At 53.3% G+C, this 19,997-nt stretch overlaps 1 protein-coding gene across 2 annotated transcripts in view; it reads right to left on the reverse strand.

Annotated features, from left to right (window-relative positions):
• Nucleotides 1-842: 842 nt before the first annotated feature.
• cpx (synaptic transmission protein complexin) overlaps nucleotides 843-19,997 on the reverse strand; it is a 167,005-nt gene continuing 147,850 nt past the window's right edge. For both annotated transcript variants that reach the window (XM_089578700.1, XM_089578701.1), the window contains 2 exons: nucleotides 6,248-6,383; nucleotides 843-5,854 (listed from right to left, as the gene is read on the reverse strand). In XM_089578700.1, coding sequence (XP_089434826.1) covers nucleotides 5,781-5,854; nucleotides 6,248-6,383 — 210 coding nt within the window. In that variant the 3' untranslated portion in view covers nucleotides 843-5,780. The remainder of the gene's footprint in view (nucleotides 5,855-6,247; nucleotides 6,384-19,997) is intronic.

Genomic DNA, 19,997 nt, shown 5'->3' on the forward strand with positions numbered 1-19,997 from the left:
GTATTGATTGCACTCACTATATGGGACCACTGTGTGGATTGACGGGTTCGAACGCGGCGCGTGACTGACTGAACTTTTGGCACTGTGTTTGCTCTCTCTTCTACTGAAACTGATAAGCCAAGATATGAAGCGAAATTTCTGTCAAGGTGGGAAAAGTGACGAAAAAAAAAACGTATTAAAAAAAAGTAAGGCAAAAGCGTCACCTGATTGCAGGTCCTACGTCACCTTCAGATTTACTGCCCGGAGGCCACTTTCAGCTTATTCAAATAGCCAGGTTAAACTGCGTGCTTTTCGATCCTTCAAATGGACGGAAATTAGGCAAGATGTTTCGACAAAAAAGCAAAAAACAAAACAAAAGAACTGGTAAAAGCGTGCGCCTGTGATCACCGAGTCCCAGCAACGCGCTTTTGTGCTTATGGCAAGCTAGCCTTGATCAATGCTGTGTACTAGCCATCTTCTCTGACATTTCCACTCTTCTAAGAACAATGTTCGAGACTTTGATACTTTTTGTGCAGCCACACACACCTTTTGTGCTCATTTCATTACTGATAGTTGAACTGTGATGTTCTTGGGTGCTCAAATAAATGTTTTGTATTGGTTAAATACGCCTGTCCTTGATTATTCGATGTTCGATTCGATATTCGGAACCAAGTATTCGTATTCGATTCGTATTCGAAAAATTTGATATTCGCACACCCCTACTTGCAACCTAAAGGGGTACTTACGTGGCGTCCCTCAGGACGCGACGGTTCCGCCCAGACACGTGGTGTCGCGCGCGCCCCGGCCGGCGCAGTGCGGGCCGGAGCGCAGCGCGCTCGGCGAGAGAATGAGGAGGAAGCGCACCAGCTTAAACTCTGAACTTTAATCACTGGTTAGTGTACACACGGTTAGTGAGTCCATTATGTGGCCAAGCACCTATACACAAAGCTGACAGAGTTACGCTAGGTGCGGAGCGAGCGAGGTTCCCGGCCCCGTGGCTCGCGGCAGACCGCCGTCGTCCGCCCGGGCAGAGAAGTAGACCGCTACAGACTGCATCTCGGTGCCTTGCCTAATGCCTTGGAGAGCTCCAAGCCAGCTAGCTGCGAACCTATGTAGAGAGAGCTCTATAGAGAGAAGAAACACGAGGGGTGCAAAGAGGGCGGGCAAGGGGGGTCTTGCACGAAAGAGACTAGCACACACACACACACCGCTAATGTTTTACTCGTTGTATCGACCTTTTCTTGTGTGTTGCCAGGATGAACCTGCGGTTATGAGACGTGAGAAGGCGGAACCTGTGCAGGGGAGGGCCAGGGGAGGTGCAGCGGTCGCGAGCCTTCTAGCTGGGCGTCGTCCCCCGGCGATGCAGCGGTGCCCTTACACAACTTCCGTGGCCCGCCCGGGCAGCGCACGCACACCACGACCTCCGAGACGCGCTCCCCCCGCCGCGCGATTCGTTGTTTGGAGCCGTCCCCGGGACACGCCCGGGGCGCGCCCCCGAGGCACCCGCGCTTACGGCTGCCTCCTCCTCCTCCTCCTCTTCGCGCACGCTGGCCCCCCGAGGGCGCAGTGCGGGGGATCCCCTGGAAGAGGACGCACTGAACAGGGTTTCCACCCGGCGGCAGATTGCTAGCCAGTTAACTCGGCCTTTATGAAACTAGACCCCGGCAATAGCAGCTTCTATGCTGTCGCGGCTCTGAGACAAAATGGGTCCGCAGGTCAGTGAATCAATTCCTCCTTTATTGTCCCTGCGTGGACCTCAATTCTAATCAGCGTTCAGTACTACTGGTGAAAACTGTGCACCCTCGCTACATCACCTGTTTGCAGCAAGCAACGTGAAAAGCCTTTTTGCTTCCTTTGACCCTTGGGGATATTATGCACTGCCACCACTTTTACGGCAAACGTATTTTCTTTCGGCCTGTATCTGCCAATATGCTGCGGGCATGGCGCAACTAGCCCGTGTAGCCGGGACAAGACTGGTGGACGTGTCTTAAATCGAGGTCCTGACAAAGACAGGCTCACCCGTCTTAATCGGGGCGGATCGGCACGCTGCCCGCAGTCGAGGCTCCGAATAGGACAGGCCCACACGTTCTCATCAAGGGGCACGCAGCGCCCGTGGCGAAACTGGTGAGCCTGTCCTAATCAAGCGCCGGCCAGGTCCGCCAACTGGAACGCCGGCTCGGCGCGCTCGCGAGATGCTCTTACCATTGTTCACTACGCCTCTTCCAGTCGCTCGCTTAAGTGCATAAGCCGCTAGAGAGGACGCGCAGAATACGTCGAGGCAGGACAGCAGCAGCGTTTTTTTTTTCTTTTTTTGTCTTTTTCTTCGCACTACCGTTTATTTCACCACAATTTTGGGTGGGAGGTGGGGATGTGCTGCAGAAGGGGAGCGCGAGGCGAGGGCCTGGTCAGCGGCTCCGCGGCGTCCAGCGTAGTTGCCGGCCGGGCGTTGGGCTGCTCGCCCGGCGCCCGACCGTGCGTGCGCCGCCCCGGCGCGAGCGGTTAATGTCCCACTGCATGGGCCCCTCACCCACAGCTTTGCACATCTAGGCCTTGAGAGAGAAAAATAATACATCTACAGGCACTTTACACACGCAAGGGAAACGAAAGGATGCCGGTTTTTGGAAAGAAGCAGCGCGGTATTTTTCTTTTTTTTCTCCTGTGCGTATTTGTATGAATCGATTTCGTTTAAGGAGATTAAGTAGGAGTTCGGTCTGTGTTCGCAGAGTCATCTCCTTCGCAGGCTGAATAGCCGACTTCTTTCTCCTTTCTTTTGTCGTTCTGCCATAATTACTCTCGCTCCGCCGCAGCTGAGTGGAAGAGAGCCAATCATCGTAGTCATTTCAGACAAGCAGATTACCCCCGAGTTCCTTGTACAAAAGCTGTCGTGCCGCCCGGAGCGGTACTGCGACAACGAAGTCAGAGAAATAGGAGGCCGTTCCTAATCTCGCGGCCATAGCCTGAAGAAAGTATTGAGCTTCCTTACTCAGCGCCGGTTACGCCGAGAAACTCCAGGTCAAATGATAAAGGGATAATTTTTATTAAGCTGCTAGTCAATTTCATGTCCTTTTCTCCCGGAACTTAAGAGTACACGCTTTACTTTCCCTGCTCCTTGCCAATTTTTGACAGCAGTCCTGCGTACCGCCTACCTGTTCTTATTCATTGGTCTCCCACATCATGCGCAAGCATTGACTTTAGCCGCATTCCAAGAATTTTCCTACATATATAGTGCAGCAGTCTGATTTTCAAAAGAGAGCTTCACATGATTTCGATGTTCTCGACTACGTGAAATGCAGTCGACGACATCAAGGTGAACTAGTCCAGTTGTTCCTTTATCAGCCTACACTGCGGGGCCAACCTACCTGAATTTCTCCGAGCTTGCGCCGATGAACGTTCGCTAGAAACGCTGGCCTTGAGACAGCCCGCGCCCCTCTTTCCTCAAACGGTTCGTTTCGACACGCTGCTGCGCAAGGCGTCCCGTTATTGCTGTACAGAGCCAGAAAACTATGTCGCCAGGCAGCAGTTCTTAGCATACATATATTGTACAAAGACGCGCAGCAGACCATCTATTATAAGCCACACGTTGACTACTGACGCGCGTAGCCTTCGCGCAGGCCGAAGCGGCGCCACACTAGATCTCTCGCCGCAAAAAGTGTGTTTGTTTAAGCTCGCGCACTGCTCCTTCTTGCACACACCTCCTAAGCCGCCCCTCGGCCGCGGTAAGCGAACCAACGGGCCCGCAGGGAGGAGCCGAAAGGCTTGCGGGTGCCTCGGAAGTGCGCCGCGGGACCGCCGATGTGTTTTCACCCAACTATGTGTACTGCCAGCTACGACGCTACGAGAAACGCGACGCAGCGATTCGCGAAAGGAAAGAAAAAACACAACGCACACCAAAACCGAGCACAGTTTGTTTCTTCTCTTTTCCCCCTGGAAACGGCCCGCCCCAGCGTAATGTATTTTCCCCTGCCGTCTTGTTTATCTGAAACCCCCGTTCTTCAAAAAATTCCGTTCACATCCACGGGTTGAATTTTCAACGACCGGCGCCTTGAGCTGAACACAAAAGCCGGAACACCGACCACGGAGGTCAGGTCATTTTTCGGGTCCACAAAGCAAGAACCGTCTGTCTCGGAGCCGGAGACACAGCGTCTTCATTTTTTTTTCCCGGCTTGTCACTCACAGCGGGGAGAAAGACAGACAGACACAGACGCGCGTCCAGACAGAAGGCAAAAAATGCACGTCGAGACGTCGCTCGAAGCAGACCACTGTTTGCCAGACAGTTATTCCCCTCCAAGACGCGACAGAGCCACATACGTCACAGAAAACGGGTACGCACCGCATTTCGGGGGCGAATACTGCACAACACACAATGGCAGGCCCAGAGAGCACAACGATAAAGGGTCGCATATGTACACGGAAAGCAAGAGAGAGAGACAGGGTTTGGGGGCGGGCGGCTCCGCCGGCCGCGCCTTCTTCCCCGATTGAGCAACTGTCCGGCGCGCTGCGGTCGGTGCCACTTCAGGGACGACGCTCCGTTCCGGCCCAACGAAGGCGTGCCGCCGGCTCTGGTCGGACAGAGGCGGCCAACGCTGCGTGTGAAGAGCCCCGGGTTCGACAAAAGCCGGCGCACGAAACGAGAGCGCATCGCAGCGTTCGCCAGGGCCTTCGCCAGACGCGAAGGTTCTGGCGATGTTCAGTGGTCGAAGCGAGAAGCACGGGTCGTTTCGAGAGCTCGGCACCCACCGCGAGACGTCTCGTGCCGGCGCTTCGTGCAGACTACGCGAGCAGCACGGGCGCGAGAGCTCTGCTGTCACAAGCGATTGGCGCAGCCCGGCTGATGGGAGCAGGCACCACCGTCGACCACTGAAAACCCACGTGAGCCCTTCGCGCAGAGCAACTCGGAACGGAGTGTAGTCACGCACCCGACCACGTGCAGGCGCCGCGGACCGCACGGCTCCACGAGTTTAAGGTGGGAGAGCTGTGACACATGTGATCCGTCTTTCAGCTTTTTCGGCGGGTAGAAAGAAGGCTTGTCATCTCAAAGAAGAATGAAAGAAAAAAAAATATTTTGGAGAATTGGATTGCCATAGGCCAATAGAAAGCGGTGAGGATGTCTGACACTGCCGCTCTCCCGCAAGGTCCAATATAGATCTTTATAAACCGCAAACTAAAGTTCCCACACAGAATAGTATAAAAGGACACCTCGCTACACGCTCTATCCTCATAGTCTATTGGCGGTAAAAGTCGAATGCTGTTTCCTTTATTTACTTTTTTTTTTTTTTCGCTCACTGCCGTGTCTATATCCTTAGGTGCGGGGAACCGGAGAGGGAAGCAAACTCACAGCGACCAGTGACAGTCACTGAGTTCAGGTTGCCTCTCGGGGGCCCCGGGGCGCTATCGCCGAACAACAACAACACGTCGGCGGCCGCTAAGGTGGGCGCCGTGCGGCCCGCGGTCCCGGAGGCAGCCGCCGTCCGCCCGTGGGAGGAGGGGGCGCGCTGGGAGGGGCCATTGGCCGATTCAGCCTCGAGGGGAAGACGACTGGGGGAACCGGCCGGGGCCTTCAGCCGCGCCTCTGGCGGCGTTCGTCCGTTGTACTTTCGTTTTGTATCCTTGGCCGCGCGTCTCCGAGCGCGCCCCCGGCAGGCCGCTGGAAGAGCGCGTGTGTGCTGGGCGAAAAATAGAGTATCCGTTCTAGCGGGCGGCCCGGGGAAGGCGGCCCCGTGCCCTCCCCCGTCCCGTCGTGCGGCCTTGCTCTGCGTCGTCGTCGGTGTTCTGCTGCTGCTTGCATAGCTGGAGGCCCGCGCTCACTGCAGCACGCACTTGCCTTCGATGCTCGATTTCAGCTCGTTCACCTGCGTCTCGATGGTGTTCCGCAGTCCTGCGTCAGACACCCACAAACTGGTTGGCTCGGCGCGTTTTCTGGGCGCGAGCAAAAACTAATAGAGGCTACTCGAAACGCGGCCTAAGTTTGGCTTTGCTGCTGCCACCAGTAAGATGATCTCCTCGCTCATACTACAGCATTCCTTTTCTTTTATGCGCTTCTTGGGCAGATGGTTTACATCTGACGGCTATCTCTGGGACAACAACTGGACTCAGTGAGTGCTCGTCCCGAAAGTTACTACCACGATGTGTCAATCCAACGCATAAAGTGCACGCTTTTGATGCTTCCGACGGAGTCTCAGTTACACCGCAGCCTATGATTTCTGTCGCTCATCTCTGCCCTTTCTGCGATCGTGATTACGAGGAGGGCAAAGTGCGCGCACAAACTCACTTGTGAGATCATCCTGTTCCGCGGCCTCGTTTTCCGCGGCGATCTCCTCGGGTGTCTTTTTTCGCCGATTGAGACTGCCAGCGGCAAAATCATCCACCTCGGCAGGCTTCTCTTCTTCCTTCTTCTTGATGCCGTACTGCGCGCAGCGAAAGAGACAAGAAAAGGAGGAGGGTGTTAATACACACTTCTACACGCCAAGCACACGCTTCAACCAGCCTGCGTCAACGTCGTGCAATCTACGTCATTCCGCAGTACTCACCGGTCTTTTCACAACGCAAGAAAAGAATATCTAAAAATCACTTCAGACACACTTTAGCATATTTAAAGAACTAGCACGATCGAATGGTCGATGGCCTCAAATGACCTAAGCGTCACATGCACGCACTATTCACTTGCAACGTAATGCGAGTCACGTCTGCTATAACGCCTTAGTTATCGGCTGTGAAAATCGATGCCCACGTGTATTATTTCGCAAAAATCAAAATGAAAAAGCGGCAAGACGAGTATAGTGCTTGTAGAGGCCACTGCATAGGCGGAATATCGACGCATGCCTGGCATTGCTCACCGCAAGTTTCTACCGCCGAAGGCTTGGCATGCAAACAGGTGGCTGTTAAGTACCAACCCTCCGTAAGCCAACTAGCGCCTTATCTTGTTCATTTCATGCGAAAAGGCACTTGACGGAAGACTGCGATGCTGGGGCACGAGTTGCAGGCCTTGGGCACATGCCGCAACGTCGAAGCGGTACCCCACGCAAGCGCCATGAACCGGCTGAGGGGGTTGACGCTTCCTGTCATTTCTCATGCGGGCTCCATATCAGGGCAGGGAAACGGCGGCGGAACCACTGCTAAGCCGTCATGACGTCATAACCTTATTCTGTCTAAATGTGCCTCTTCAAAAACACCTCGAAACGTGCATATAAGGAGTGACTGAAGGGTGCTTCGAAATAACAGGCGGTACGTATTCGCGCTGTGTACCAAGCTGAGTAGGCTTGCAGTTGCACAAATTATGGAAGACATTTTTTTTTTTAAATACGAAAATACCAAAGTTTACGACGACTCCCATTTCATAGGTTGGGGGGGGGAGGGCTCGTAGAAAGCAGGTGCTCCACAGTACCATGAAGCCCTGCTTCGACGGAGACATGGGCGACGGCGGCTAATTATGCGCGCACTGCGTTAACACGGTGGCGTATTGATTAGAGGTACTTGTGCGCCGAAAACCACTGGTAGGCGTGTTTTCTTTTTTGGCGCTGTCGTTCCTGTATTCAGACGAGCCCCAGTGACTGTTCCTTTGTCTCGGACACAATGGTGGAGCGAAGCCGCCATCGACGACGGCGCACCGCGCGCGCCCCAGTGTTGCCTACAAGCGCGACAGCTATTGATATCTCCCCACGCGTGCCACTGGCTGCTGCGCGGTTTACATCGTCAGACCGCATGGCGTGGATGGAACAGCACCCTTATGGTATCCTTCTCCTCGCGGTATTAGTGCCACAGAAAGTTGTCCCGTATACAGCCGCCTAGAGCAGTGTAGCCGTTTCACTACTGATTAGGTTTAATTCATTCACTCCTTGGACTGGTGGACACAATGGGAGCTTAAACGACTGCCAGAAAGTTTGCACGCAGCTCACCAACGCGATCCACACGTGGAACAAAGAGGCCCCACAGATGACGGCGTTTCTACGAATACCCTCTGGCAGACACTTGGAGTCACAGCCAGAAGGTTGTGACGAGGATTGTGTTCGTGCTTCAGTGTTTCAGGAGCCACAGACGCCACACCGATACTCTCACATCCACTGCTCGACAGTCGAGCACCCATCTCGGAAGGATGGCCGACTGTCACACTTGACATAAAGATGAAAGTAGTTCGTTAGCGCTTATTTCTTGCAGAACAGGGGCTATAGAACATCAGCATTTGTTCAAGGTCGTGTTTCGAAATGTGCAACAACGACGGCGACACAACGAAAACTGAACGATAGGAAAGAGAACACCGCCAGGATAAAATGTCGCCCCATGTAAAGAGCTCGCACTGCAGTTCGAAAGGAAGCAACTATAGTGAAAGAGAGAGAGAGAGAGACTTTCTTGTTCGTTTACTCACCCTTCCCTTCGCCTGCTGTGTGCCATGAAAGGAATGAGCGAGGTGATAGCGTACGAGTGCGATTGGCTGAACACTTGGCGACATTTAGTTCGTCTTGGGATCGGTCTGCGCACTGCTCCGCAAGGCACGGTGCTCTGCTACCATCGTTTACAAAAAACGGGCGCGTTCGGTGAAAGAAGCAGAGTCGAAATGTCTCGTTTGTCACAGGCATCACGTTGCCGAACAAGTGAGCATGGAAATCGCTTTCAAAGAGTCACGCGTTTCAGAACCACTGTCGAAAGGAGCGAACGATGACCAAAATAAAAGCAGAGGCCATTTGTCGCTTGTTTCAAGACACTGCATGATGCACAGAGCTGCGTCATCGACTCGGCGCCAGGGCGGGAATATTCTCGTTTGTCTCAATGTGCGGAGCCAGACAACGAAGGATGTGCGCGTGTAAACTCGTCTCTTCGTAAGCACAAGGAGCGAGGCATGCCGGTGGCAGCGACGCTTCCGCGCAGCGCAGCCGAGTGTCGCGCCTGATTGTAAGAAATCGCTGTTTCTTCTATCAAGCGGGATTTACGACTATCTTGAACGGGAGAAAAGCCTCGCCTGGCTCAGTTTTCCTCCTGGTCATGCCCGAGCGCGTAAAAATCCTGAAACCCCAATGCGTAAGTTAGCACTATATACGTATCGTCTTAAGCAGTAAAACTGCCGTTTGTGGTATAGCCGTTGTTGCTGTAGGGAGCTATAGTACTCCTATAGAAAACTGAGCGTTTAGTTCGCGTCTGGTTTTGCTTCGTGCCCCTTTTTTCCTCGCCCAAGTGCATACGTGAACAAAGGTAGGAAGAGATAAAAATAATGAAACACAACTGCAGGCGAGGAGAGTTGCTTGCGGAATCACTCGCGCACCTCTGGCTGTGCTCTTGCAACTTACCTTGCTGGGCAGCTCCCAGCTTGTGATTAATCACCCCCGTCACGCGATGCTGCGGGAGAGTGCATCGTAAACACGCAGAATAAAGGAGGATACCGCGACGGGAACGAAAGAGAGCAGAGAGAGAGAGAGAGAGAGAGAAAGCACGCTGTGTGTCCGTGCGTGCTCCTAATTAAATTCCCCGCTGACCAGACGTCGTGTAAGAGAGGAACACTCGTGTCCCTGCTCGCTTTCGCCGAGGCTGCGCTGACAAGACGCAGGCCACCGCCGAAACCACGCTGCGCGGTAACCCGTGCGGGCGAGAACACAACCCGAACAAGGAAGGCCTGATTTTGTGATCAACTTTCTCTTGCCGTAGCTCATCGGATCTTTATTTTTTCTTCTAGTCTTCTCCAGCCAGCCGGCGTGTTTGTTTTTACCCTTTGGAGCGGCTGATTAAAAGTCGACTCGCGACGTGCCCCCAGAAATCAAAACTTTTGTTCGCCGAGTCCGGAAGGTAAACATTGCAGATGAGCCGCCGAGGCAAGTGCGCACACTGCGCCTTTGTGCGATTCTCACTTTTCTCCGTTTTTTTTTCTTTTTTGCCTCTCGGCAGAACCTTTGTTCAGTGCTGGTGTAGAGCTGCGATAAAACTTTCTTCTGAACCCTGTGCACTGGAGCGGCGAGAAGTGTTGATATCGCCAGCATGTACGCATATAACTAAAGAGAGGTCGCATCTGCGAAGGACGGAAAAAGAACTTCGGCGCGTGCAGAGAAATGCCATTGGGAATCCGCCTCCTAACTTTCTTGCGCTCTTATAATCCACTCGTCATCCCTATGCCCAAAGAAAATATGCGCAGACGACGACGAATGCATAGCAGTTTCAGAGAGGCCTGGCTTTCCTCAGAGAATATGCTCACTGCGAGAACGTCGTTAAAGAATACTTTCCTGGCTTAGCTCTCCTTTTTTTTTTTCCGAATATCTTCCCAGTCACTGTTTCTTTCGTTAACGTCGGCAAACCATTCTTAATTCTTTTTCGTGAAGCGAATTGCTGCAGAGCACTTGTGTGGAACAAGCTTACCCGGAGGCCAATCCCCATCTCGAGAAACACTTGACATTTGAGGGGCTTTGATCGATCGGGATCCCCTTGCGAGGAAAAAGCCATGTCTGGAGGAGCACCGCCAAGTCCTCGCTCTTAATGAATATGAAACAGTACACTTTAATGCCTGCGCAGTATGACAGTGAGCGACTGTGTTATTGTCTTCACGCTCTCAGTCGGCTGGATTAATAGCTCTTCGTTTTTCTCCAAATTGGTGAACAGATCATCACTTGAGACGAGAATTTTACGGTGCTTATTCTCCGACATCCTCTGCCAAGGCATCATCTGCCTAGGCACAATTGACACAGCTTGATTGTTTTATCAGGGGCATTTAAGAACATCATTTGAGTACACTTGGTCGTGCTGGTACTCATAGCTGCTACTACGCGCTGACACTCCTCGAGAGAGCTTGCTATGCGGTGGTCGTGCTTTGTGAACATACATTGTGAGACGGATCAGAGAAATGAAAGGCGTGGAAGGGACGGAGAGGCCTGAGTGCTTGAGATATTAGCTGGAAGTACGCTGCAGAATACTTTTGCGAGTGCGCGGGACATATAATTGAAAACGTTATTTGCGCCTTCCAGAGAGGTTTACTGGGAGCGCAGAGAAAGCGAAGATAAAAGTATGGAAAGTGGACGGCTCTAGCCACGGTATGAATTTATTTAGCGACGTCTGGTTGTGAAACAGAATTCGCGCCAGTTGCGATTTTCCCCAGCGGCGGTTGAGCCCGGCGGCGGGGACTCCGTCCTAAGCATCCCCATGCGCGACCCCCCCCCCCCCCCCCCCCCCCTCACGCACACACTTCTGTCTGGTCTCCGACGGTGAGAAAGCAGTTGTCTGGCCAGTGACCTCCTGTACGCGGAATTCCGGCTCGAGCGTCTGCGGGGCCAGCCGGGGCTCGGCGCGGGACGTTTCGGCGCGATGGTTTACGTTTCGTCGTCGCCTCTGATTCGTCGGTCCCGGGCCCCGGGCTGCCTGGGGAGGGTGAGGGAGAGAGGGGGACAGAAACTACGGGGGGACTGTGGAATGTGGCGGAGAGCAGTCGAGGTGGAGATCTTGGATGTGGCGGTGTGCTAGCTAACCGCGCGTGTGTGAAGTGTCAGCCGAGAGGTGGTCGGCTCGTCGCGAAGTGTCTGGGCAACGAGTAACGACTCCGGGGACCCTACATCGACAGCCCGACGCCTATCTCGGACCGGACCTCAACCACCCGAACAGCTAAGCCCCCGCCGCTCCCACATTTACGAACTATAGCCTAAATTCGTTCCTTTAAAAGTGCCTTGTATTTGTATTTCCTCTCGCCTGTCATATCTGATACTGTGTGTCAAAGCTAAATTTTGTTCCGTCTGTCCTGTGTCTATGCTGTGCTATTGTTGATGACTTGGAGAAAGTGTTGTTCTCTTTGTTAATTAAATTCTATCCACTGTCATTCCCGACTCCTGTGTCGTGCCTCCGGTCAGCGGCTGGTCAGGCGTGGACCTATCGCCGGTTATCCACTTGGTCCTGCTTAAGATCTGGCACCTGGGTGGAGGTGTTTGTCTCTCCTCCCCTAGAATTGGTAACAGAGAGTGTGGAGCCCATTGGAGGCGTGCTCCCACTTCGTGACAAACTGGCGTCCGCGACAGGACCCTGTGCTAACCTCGTCTGGCTCTGACCGCGAGACAACGACACAGCCGTATAAGCGCATTTTGATTTTGATTGCCGGTGTGAGACACGATGGCAGAAGCCGAACGTTTAGTCGCACTCGGTAAAGAGTTGGGTTTGGAGGGAGCAGAGCTTCACGAGTTCCTGAGGGAAGAGAGAGCAGCGGAACGCGAGCGGCGTAAGCTGGAAGACCAGCGGGAGAAAGAGCGAGATGCTCGGGAGAAGGAGCGAGATGCGCGGGAGAAGGAGCGCTCTGAGCGAAAGCTCCAGGAAATTGAGAAAGAGATGGCACTCCTTCAGTTAAGGGCGAGTGCCAATATTAGCGGCAGTTCGGTCAGCGAACCGAGCTCGTCGACGATGGCAACCCGAGTACTCAGAGTTCGTCCGCACAAGTTGATGGCCCCATTTAACGAAAAAGGTGATGACCTGGACGCGTATCTGACGCGGTTTGAGCGGGTGGCGGAAGCCCAGCAGTGGCCACGGGAGGAGTGGGCCACTGCGCTGAGCACCTGCCTCACGGGAGAGGCCCTGAATGTGTTTGGCCGAATGCCAGCTTCTAACTCGAATGACTATGTTAAAGTCAAGCATGCGCTCTTGCTCAGATTTCGGTTGACAGAAGAGGGATTCCGTCAGAAGTTTAGGAACGAAACGCCTAATGACCACGAGACTCCCTCGCAGTTTGTATCTCGACTGGGCAACTACTGGGGAAGATGGATAGAACTGTCGAAAACAGAGAAGTCATACGAGGGAGTGAAGGGGCTGATTTTAGCCGAACAGTTGTTAGAAAACTGTGCGCCTGCAATGGTCACGTTTATAAGAGAAAACCGGACCACGGACCTCAAAGAATTGGTTCAGCGGGCAGATGAATACGTGATGGCACGAGGGACCGTCAACTTCGGTCGAAGAGACTCCAAGAAGGAGAGTCTGGTCGCAGGCAAGATGGCCGAACCGCCGCGTGGCACGGGGGTTCTTGCACGGTGCTACATCTGTTCGCGACCGGGGCACATTGCGGCCCAGTGCAGGGCGAACCGTGGCCCTCCAGTGCAAAAGAATCGGACACCATCCAGCTCCAGGAACATGTCTGCATGTATCCAGGATGGCTATCTAGAATTAAAGGATGGACAGCGCGTCCCGGTCGTGAATATGACTGCGTTGGCAGAGACGCCCGACTTGCCGGTCGTAGAAGGCCTGATCAGTGGAAGGGAGGGTCGAGTGCTGAGGGATACAGGTTGTAACATGGTGATCGTCAACCGCAGCTTCGTGAGGGAAGAAGAAATGACCGGCGACCACCGGGTCGTCTATTTGGTAGACCGCTCCGCTAAGCTACTGCCCGAGGCCCGCATTCAGATCGACACCCCATACTACAAGGGGGAAGTTATAGCGGGTTGCATGGAGGAGCCCCTTTTCGACCTGGTTCTCGGAAACATTGAAGGAGTACGATGCCCAGAAGCACCAGATACCGAGTGGAAACCCGAGGACTCGGAAAGGGCAGAGGCTCCTCCAAGTCAGCAGCGTGATCCATGCGACAAGGGCCCCGACCAAGTTACCATGCCCACGGCGGCGGTCACGACCCGCCAGCAGGCGGCCCGACAATCCAAAGAGGGATTCCGTAAGCTACGGGTGCCAACTACTCTCCCTGACGTCAGCCCCGACCAAATGAGGCAAGACCAACGAGACGACAGCAGTCTCCTGGTTTGCTTCGAGGCGGACGAGCGGCGAAAGAGGACAAAGTGCAAGGGAGGCGGTTCGTTCAAATTCTGTCTTCATGATGGCCTGCTATACCGAGAGTACGTTCCGAACACCGGAGCGAAGACGACCCAGCTAGTAGTGCCCCAGAAGCACCGCGAGAAGGTTCTCCAGTTGGCACATGGGGGGCTGATGGCAGGGCACCTCGGTCGGAAGAAAACAACGGATCGCATCCTCGCAGACTTCTTTTGGCCCGGATTACATGGGGACGTGGGCAGGTTTTTCGCATCGTGCGACATATGCCAGAAAACCGTGGCGCGCGGCACAGTGCGGAAGGTTCCCTTGGAGCGGGTACCTCTCGTTGACACCCCCTTCAGCAAAGTCGCTGTCGATATAGTAGGACCCCTCAAGCCTACCACACGCCGAGGCAGCCGCTACATTCTGACGCTGGTAGATTACGCTACCCGATTTCCAGAGGCAGTAGCCCTACCAAGTATTGAGACAGAGCGGGTTGCCGAGGCACTTCTACACATATTTGCACGGGTTGGCGTTCCGGAAGAGATGCTCAGCGATCGAGGGTCCAACTTTACTTCCGAGTTAATGGCGGAGGTTGGGCGCCTTTTATCACTGCGGCTGAAAACGACGACTCCCTACCACCCCATGGCGAATGGTCTGGTGGAGAAAATGAATGGCACCTTGAAGAAGATGCTGCGCCGGATGTGTGCTGAACAGCCCAAGGACTGGGACAGATTCATCGAACCTTTGCTATTTGCTTACCGGGAGGTGGCGCAGGAGAGCACGGGTTTCTCACCATTTGAGCTGCTTTATGGGCGGAATGTCCGAGGGCCGCTCGCCATCTTACGAGAGCTGTGGACGGGCAGTAAGATTGAGGAAGAGGTGAAGACAGCTTACGAGTATGTCATCGACCTTAAAGAAAGGTTGGAGACGACGTGCCAAATAGCTCACGAAGCACTGAGCCAAGCAGGAGAACGTTACAAGGCATACTACGACAGTCGGGCCAAACTGCGGCAGCTGCATGAAGGAGACCAAGTGCTTCTGCTATTGCCCACTGAGCACAACAAACTAACCATGAGATGGAAGGGACCTTACCCGGTCGTTGGAAAGAAAAGCGGAGTGGATTACGTTGTCGACGTCGAAGGCACTACCAAGACATTTCATATCAACATGTTAAAGAAGTACAATGCCCGCGAGACGCGACCAAAACACTCAGTGCAGACCGTCGCCATGGTGGCTGCGGACGAGGAGTGCTACGAGCTTATGTGGCCATTGGATGAAAAGGTGGGGCCCCAAGACGTCGCCGTGTCGGACCAACTGACCCCGCAACGGGTGAAGGAACTGCGACGTCTTGCGTTAACCTATCAGGATGTCTTCACGGAGAGGCCAGGCTTCACGACATGGGCTGAATGCTCTTTGCCGACGACGGCGAATAAGCCCATCTATGTGAAGCAATATCCACTACCTCATGCCGTCCAGCAAGCAATCGAGAAGGAGGTGTCCAGCATGATACAGATGGGAGTGATTGAAAAATCGCGGTCCCCGCACAACGCCCCGGTCGTTTTGGTTAAGAAACCGGACGGTGGCTACCGGTTTTGTGTGGATTTCCGGCGACTAAATAATGTGCTGGTAGCCGACGCGGAACCTATTCCTCGAGCGGACTGCCTAATCGCCGAAGTTGGGGGAAGAAAGTACTTTTCTAAAATGGACTTGTCGAAGGGATATTGGCAAGTGCCTCTTGAAGAGGAGTCAAAAGAAAAGACCGCCTTTTCAACACCAAGTGGACATTACCAGTTCAAGAACATGCCATTTGGCATCAAAACGGCACCGGCAGTATTCGCAAAACTAATGAGGAGAGTGCTGGAAGGAATTGACAATGTCTACCACTATTATGACGACATTTTGGTAGCGACAGAAAGCTGGGAGGACCACGTGACGGCACTCAACCTTGTTCTAGAACGAATACGGGCAGCCGGGATGACGATCCATCCGAAGAAGTGTCACCTGTGTTTCGAGGAACTTTCTTTCCTCGGACACACCATCGGACGGGGCAGCCTGGGTCCAATGAAGGCCACGTTGGACAGGATCCGCGATGCTACGAGGCCGACGACCAAGCGCCAAGTTCGAGCGTTTTTGGGACTGTCGGGCTACTACCGGGAGTTCATACCAAACTATGCCACCGTGGCGACTCCCTTGACGGACCTGACTAAGAAGCTAATGCCTAACACCGTTAAGTGGGGGGACCGGGAGCAACACGCTTTCATGGAACTGAAACGGCTTCTCGCAGAGCCACCAATCCTACAGGTGGCTGATTTCCAAAAAGACTTCGTGCTTCGCACAGATGCCTCCGACCAGGGTCTTGGGGCAGTGCTCCTCCAGAGCAAGGAGGGGGTGCTGCACCCCGTAGCCTACGCAAGTAGGAAGCTGCTACAGAGAGAGCGAGCCTACTCAGCAGTCGAGAAGGAAGGTCTCGCAATCGTTTGGGCAATCAAGCGATTTAATTTTTTTTTGTATGGGCGAAAGTTCACCCTCCAAACCGATCACCAACCACTCAAGTACATCCGTGAGGCGCAGTTCATGAACTCGCGACTGCTTCGTTGGGCTCTCTTGCTGCAAGAGTATGACTTCACGGTAGAGAACATACGTGGAAAAGATAATGTTGGTGCTGATTACCTCAGCCGGGTCTCAGAGCTCAGCGCTCGCCAACAAGTTGACGTTGATCTCTAACGACCAAGATGCTTTCGCTTTAATTTGTGTATGGAGTCTGTTCTTCCATGTGTGTCTACATAATACTTGTGCGTGCCTGTATTCCGCAGTATTATCTCAGTGTGTTTATGCTTGTATTTCTCTGTATTATCTCAGTGTGTCTGTGCTATGATTACAGTCGAATGTTCTCGTGTCGCATACGGCGATGCATGCGCGACTTCTGTTTTTGGAGTGTGGAATGTTATCAGCAATAACATTCTTGACGCGGGGGTGGTGAAACAGAATTCGCGCCAGTTGCGATTTTCCCCAGCGGCGGTTGAGCCCGGCGGCGGGGACTCCGTCCTAAGCATCCCCATGCGCGACCCCCCCCCCCCCCCCCCCTCACGCACACACTTCTGTCTGGTCTCCGACGGTGAGAAAGCAGTTGTCTGGCCAGTGACCTCCTGTACGCGGAATTCCGGCTCGAGCGTCTGCGGGGCCAGCCGGGGCTCGGCGCGGGACGTTTCGGCGCGATGGTTTACGTTTCGTCGTCGCCTCTGATTCGTCGGTCCCGGGCCCCGGGCTGCCTGGGGAGGGTGAGGGAGAGAGGGGGACAGAAACTACGGGGGGACTGTGGAATGTGGCGGAGAGCAGTCGAGGTGGAGATCTTGGATGTGGCGGTGTGCTAGCTAACCGCGCGTGTGTGAAGTGTCAGCCGAGAGGTGGTCGGCTCGTCGCGAAGTGTCTGGGCAACGAGTAACGACTCCGGGGACCCTACATCGACAGCCCGACGCCTATCTCGGACCGGACCTCAACCACCCGAACAGCTAAGCCCCCGCCGCTCCCACATTTACGAACTATAGCCTAAATTCGTTCCTTTAAAAGTGCCTTGTATTTGTATTTCCTCTCGCCTGTCATATCTGATACTGTGTGTCAAAGCTAAATTTTGTTCCGTCTGTCCTGTGTCTATGCTGTGCTATTGTTGATGACTTGGAGAAAGTGTTGTTCTCTTTGTTAATTAAATTCTATCCACTGTCATTCCCGACTCCTGTGTCGTGCCTCCGGTCAGCGGCTGGTCAGGCGTGGACCTATCGCCGGTTAGCCACTCGGTCCTGCTTAAGATCTGGCACCTGGGTGGAGGTGTTTGTCTCTCCTCCCCTAGAATTGGTAACAGAGAGTGTGGAGCCCATTGGAGGCGTGCTCCCACTTCGTGACAGGTTGCTTCCTGGCAAAATTAGGCGATTACGGAACGACACAGATGAGGCGAATGCTACGCTGCCTATCACGTAGGTGCCCGCGAGGTGTTTTTACGCAAGCGAAAATCGAGAATTTTTGTGTGGAATCGTGGACACATGTGCAACTCTCGCGGTTGTGGTGAAGCTAGTAAGCACTTCCTGTGCTACCGCAGAACTTCATCTAGCGCTCAAGGCTTCTCTTCTGCACCGTCATAGATCGTTCATGCTGCAGACCATTCTCGAAATAGTAAAAAAAAAAAAAAACCAACAACAAAAACACTGGCATAGTGCGAAAAGCAGCAACAGCAATGCTGGAATGTTTGAATGAACTTTTCTGAGCGACTGCTATGACTACGTTATGAGCACGCATGCACTGGCGGTTCTGAAATTTTCTTAGTCATCTTCAACACCAGGCACTGAAAGAGGGTCATGACATTATCTTCCAGTTGCCATCAGGACACTGTGGCATTGTCGGAAACGACGCAGCTGACGCTTCAGCTCGATCGGCCCACGGCAGTACCAACATTGTCCGGATACCACTGATAAGAGCCGACGCAGAAAGGCTTCTGCGAGTGCTTGGCCGAAATGATATTTTAGCGTCACGGTCTTCCCCTGGGAACTCGGCATGGCGTTTGTACCGCCTCGAACCCTTACTTCAACTGAATCCACCGTCCGGCCTCTCCCGCTGCCATGCTACGTTGTTGTGTCGCCTGTGGCTGAGAGTGGCGTTTACAAATGCATAATAAACGTAATGGCAGACTCTCTTGCGTGTGAGAACTGCGGATGCGACGGAACAATTGAGCACCTACTTTGTCGTTGCCCTCGGTTTGAGCGTGAACGTGTCCTCCTGGCTGCAACGTTCCGCCTCTTAGTTCCTCGTCCGCCTATAGAAGCCAAGATTCTAGGTCCTTGGACTAAACCTTCATCGCAGAGGACAGCTGTGAAGGCGCTTTTGAAGTTCCTGAGGGACTCAGGACTGAGTTCAAGGGTATAAACTTTCAGTGTGTGCCCTGTGTACTTATGGCCTACGGACACGTGAAAAAGTGGTCTCCTTTTCATCTCTCCCCTTTCTACCTCTCCCACTGCCTCTTCCCATGTGTAGGGCAGCATACTGGGGGTCGCCTATAGTTAACCTCCTTCGCTTTCTGTTCATCTTTCTTTCTTTCTCTTCTCTGTTTTTTACGCCCCCCTCCTTTACCCTTTCCCAGTCTGGAAAAGCATCAAGCTGTTGTCCACCGTCTGCCTTCACACTGCTCTCTTTTCCCGCCAATTGTGGACCGGTCGTGCAACCGAGAGTTTCCACGGTACAGACGGTATGGTAATTGTTCCTCAGCAGCCGAAGACGAGCGTGAGTATACGAAGCAATTTTGTCTTAGAAACGTCGCAGCCCGGCTCTTATGAATGCGTACGCCAACGCGTTCAAGGCTGCTTTCGAGGTTGCCAGTGACGGTACAGCTTTGATAAATCGAGAGGGAAAGCAAGGATGACTAATGCACAAAATATTTCGAGGCAGACGGCTTAATCAAATGAACTATCTCTCAAAACTAGTTATTGGAGCTATATGCATGCATGCCACAACAAAACTTTCAGCGCAAATGACTTGCAAAATTCCGACCGCTTGAACCCTTGGAACAAACTAAGGAATCAAGCACAACGCACAATTAAATCTCCCGGATTCTTCAGCAGGGAACGCTCATCACTGCGAGGTCACGAAGTCATTAGCGATGAACGAACAGAAAAAAAGTTTTCTGGGACTCAACAACTGCTCCTGAGCTCTGAAAACTGTAACGTGCAGCGCGAATCGAAGTTTGTATTAGGCTTTTCGTTCAGAGACGTCGACATTCGAGATATTTTGCATCAAGGCGGAAGGCTAGAAAATGAGAAATCAAAGAAGTTTTCAAGTGGAGGAAATAAAGAAAGCCAGTGTGCTTAGCAGGAACAGTTTGGGACGGTACGAGAGAGAACAAGAGAGAAAGAAAAGTCAGTTCGTCTCCTACGTGCCTCGCAATAACGAAAGCAGTCGTAGACGGTATGTTCTGCCGACATGCGGCGCAATTTCCTTCGGTTCTGTGGAAGAAGGAAGATGGGTTTTGAAACAAGAGGAGAGCAGATCCCGACGAGACCAAAATGAGGAGCACGTGCACAATAAGAAGTGAAAATAAACCTCATAGGTGCGCGTCATCTTTCTCGTCTCTTTCTGGGCTCCAGTTAAGGAGTTCTTTATCGGTAGTGACGCTCTTGCTCCTTGGCAGAGGAAGTCGCACACTTGCTCTGTCGAACATCATCCCCTTCATCAGCAGGCCCAGGCGGCAGCGCACTTGCGGTGAGCGAAAAATGAGAGGGAAGTTCGGCGAAAACTCCTGAACGTCGCGGCGGACTTTGTAGTTTATGCGCTGCGGATTCGCC

Source organism: Amblyomma mixtum, chromosome 3 (genome assembly GCF_055824585.1).
Source record: "Amblyomma mixtum isolate Tamu chromosome 3, ASM5582458v1, whole genome shotgun sequence".
NCBI lineage: Eukaryota > Metazoa > Arthropoda > Arachnida > Ixodida > Ixodidae > Amblyomma > Amblyomma mixtum.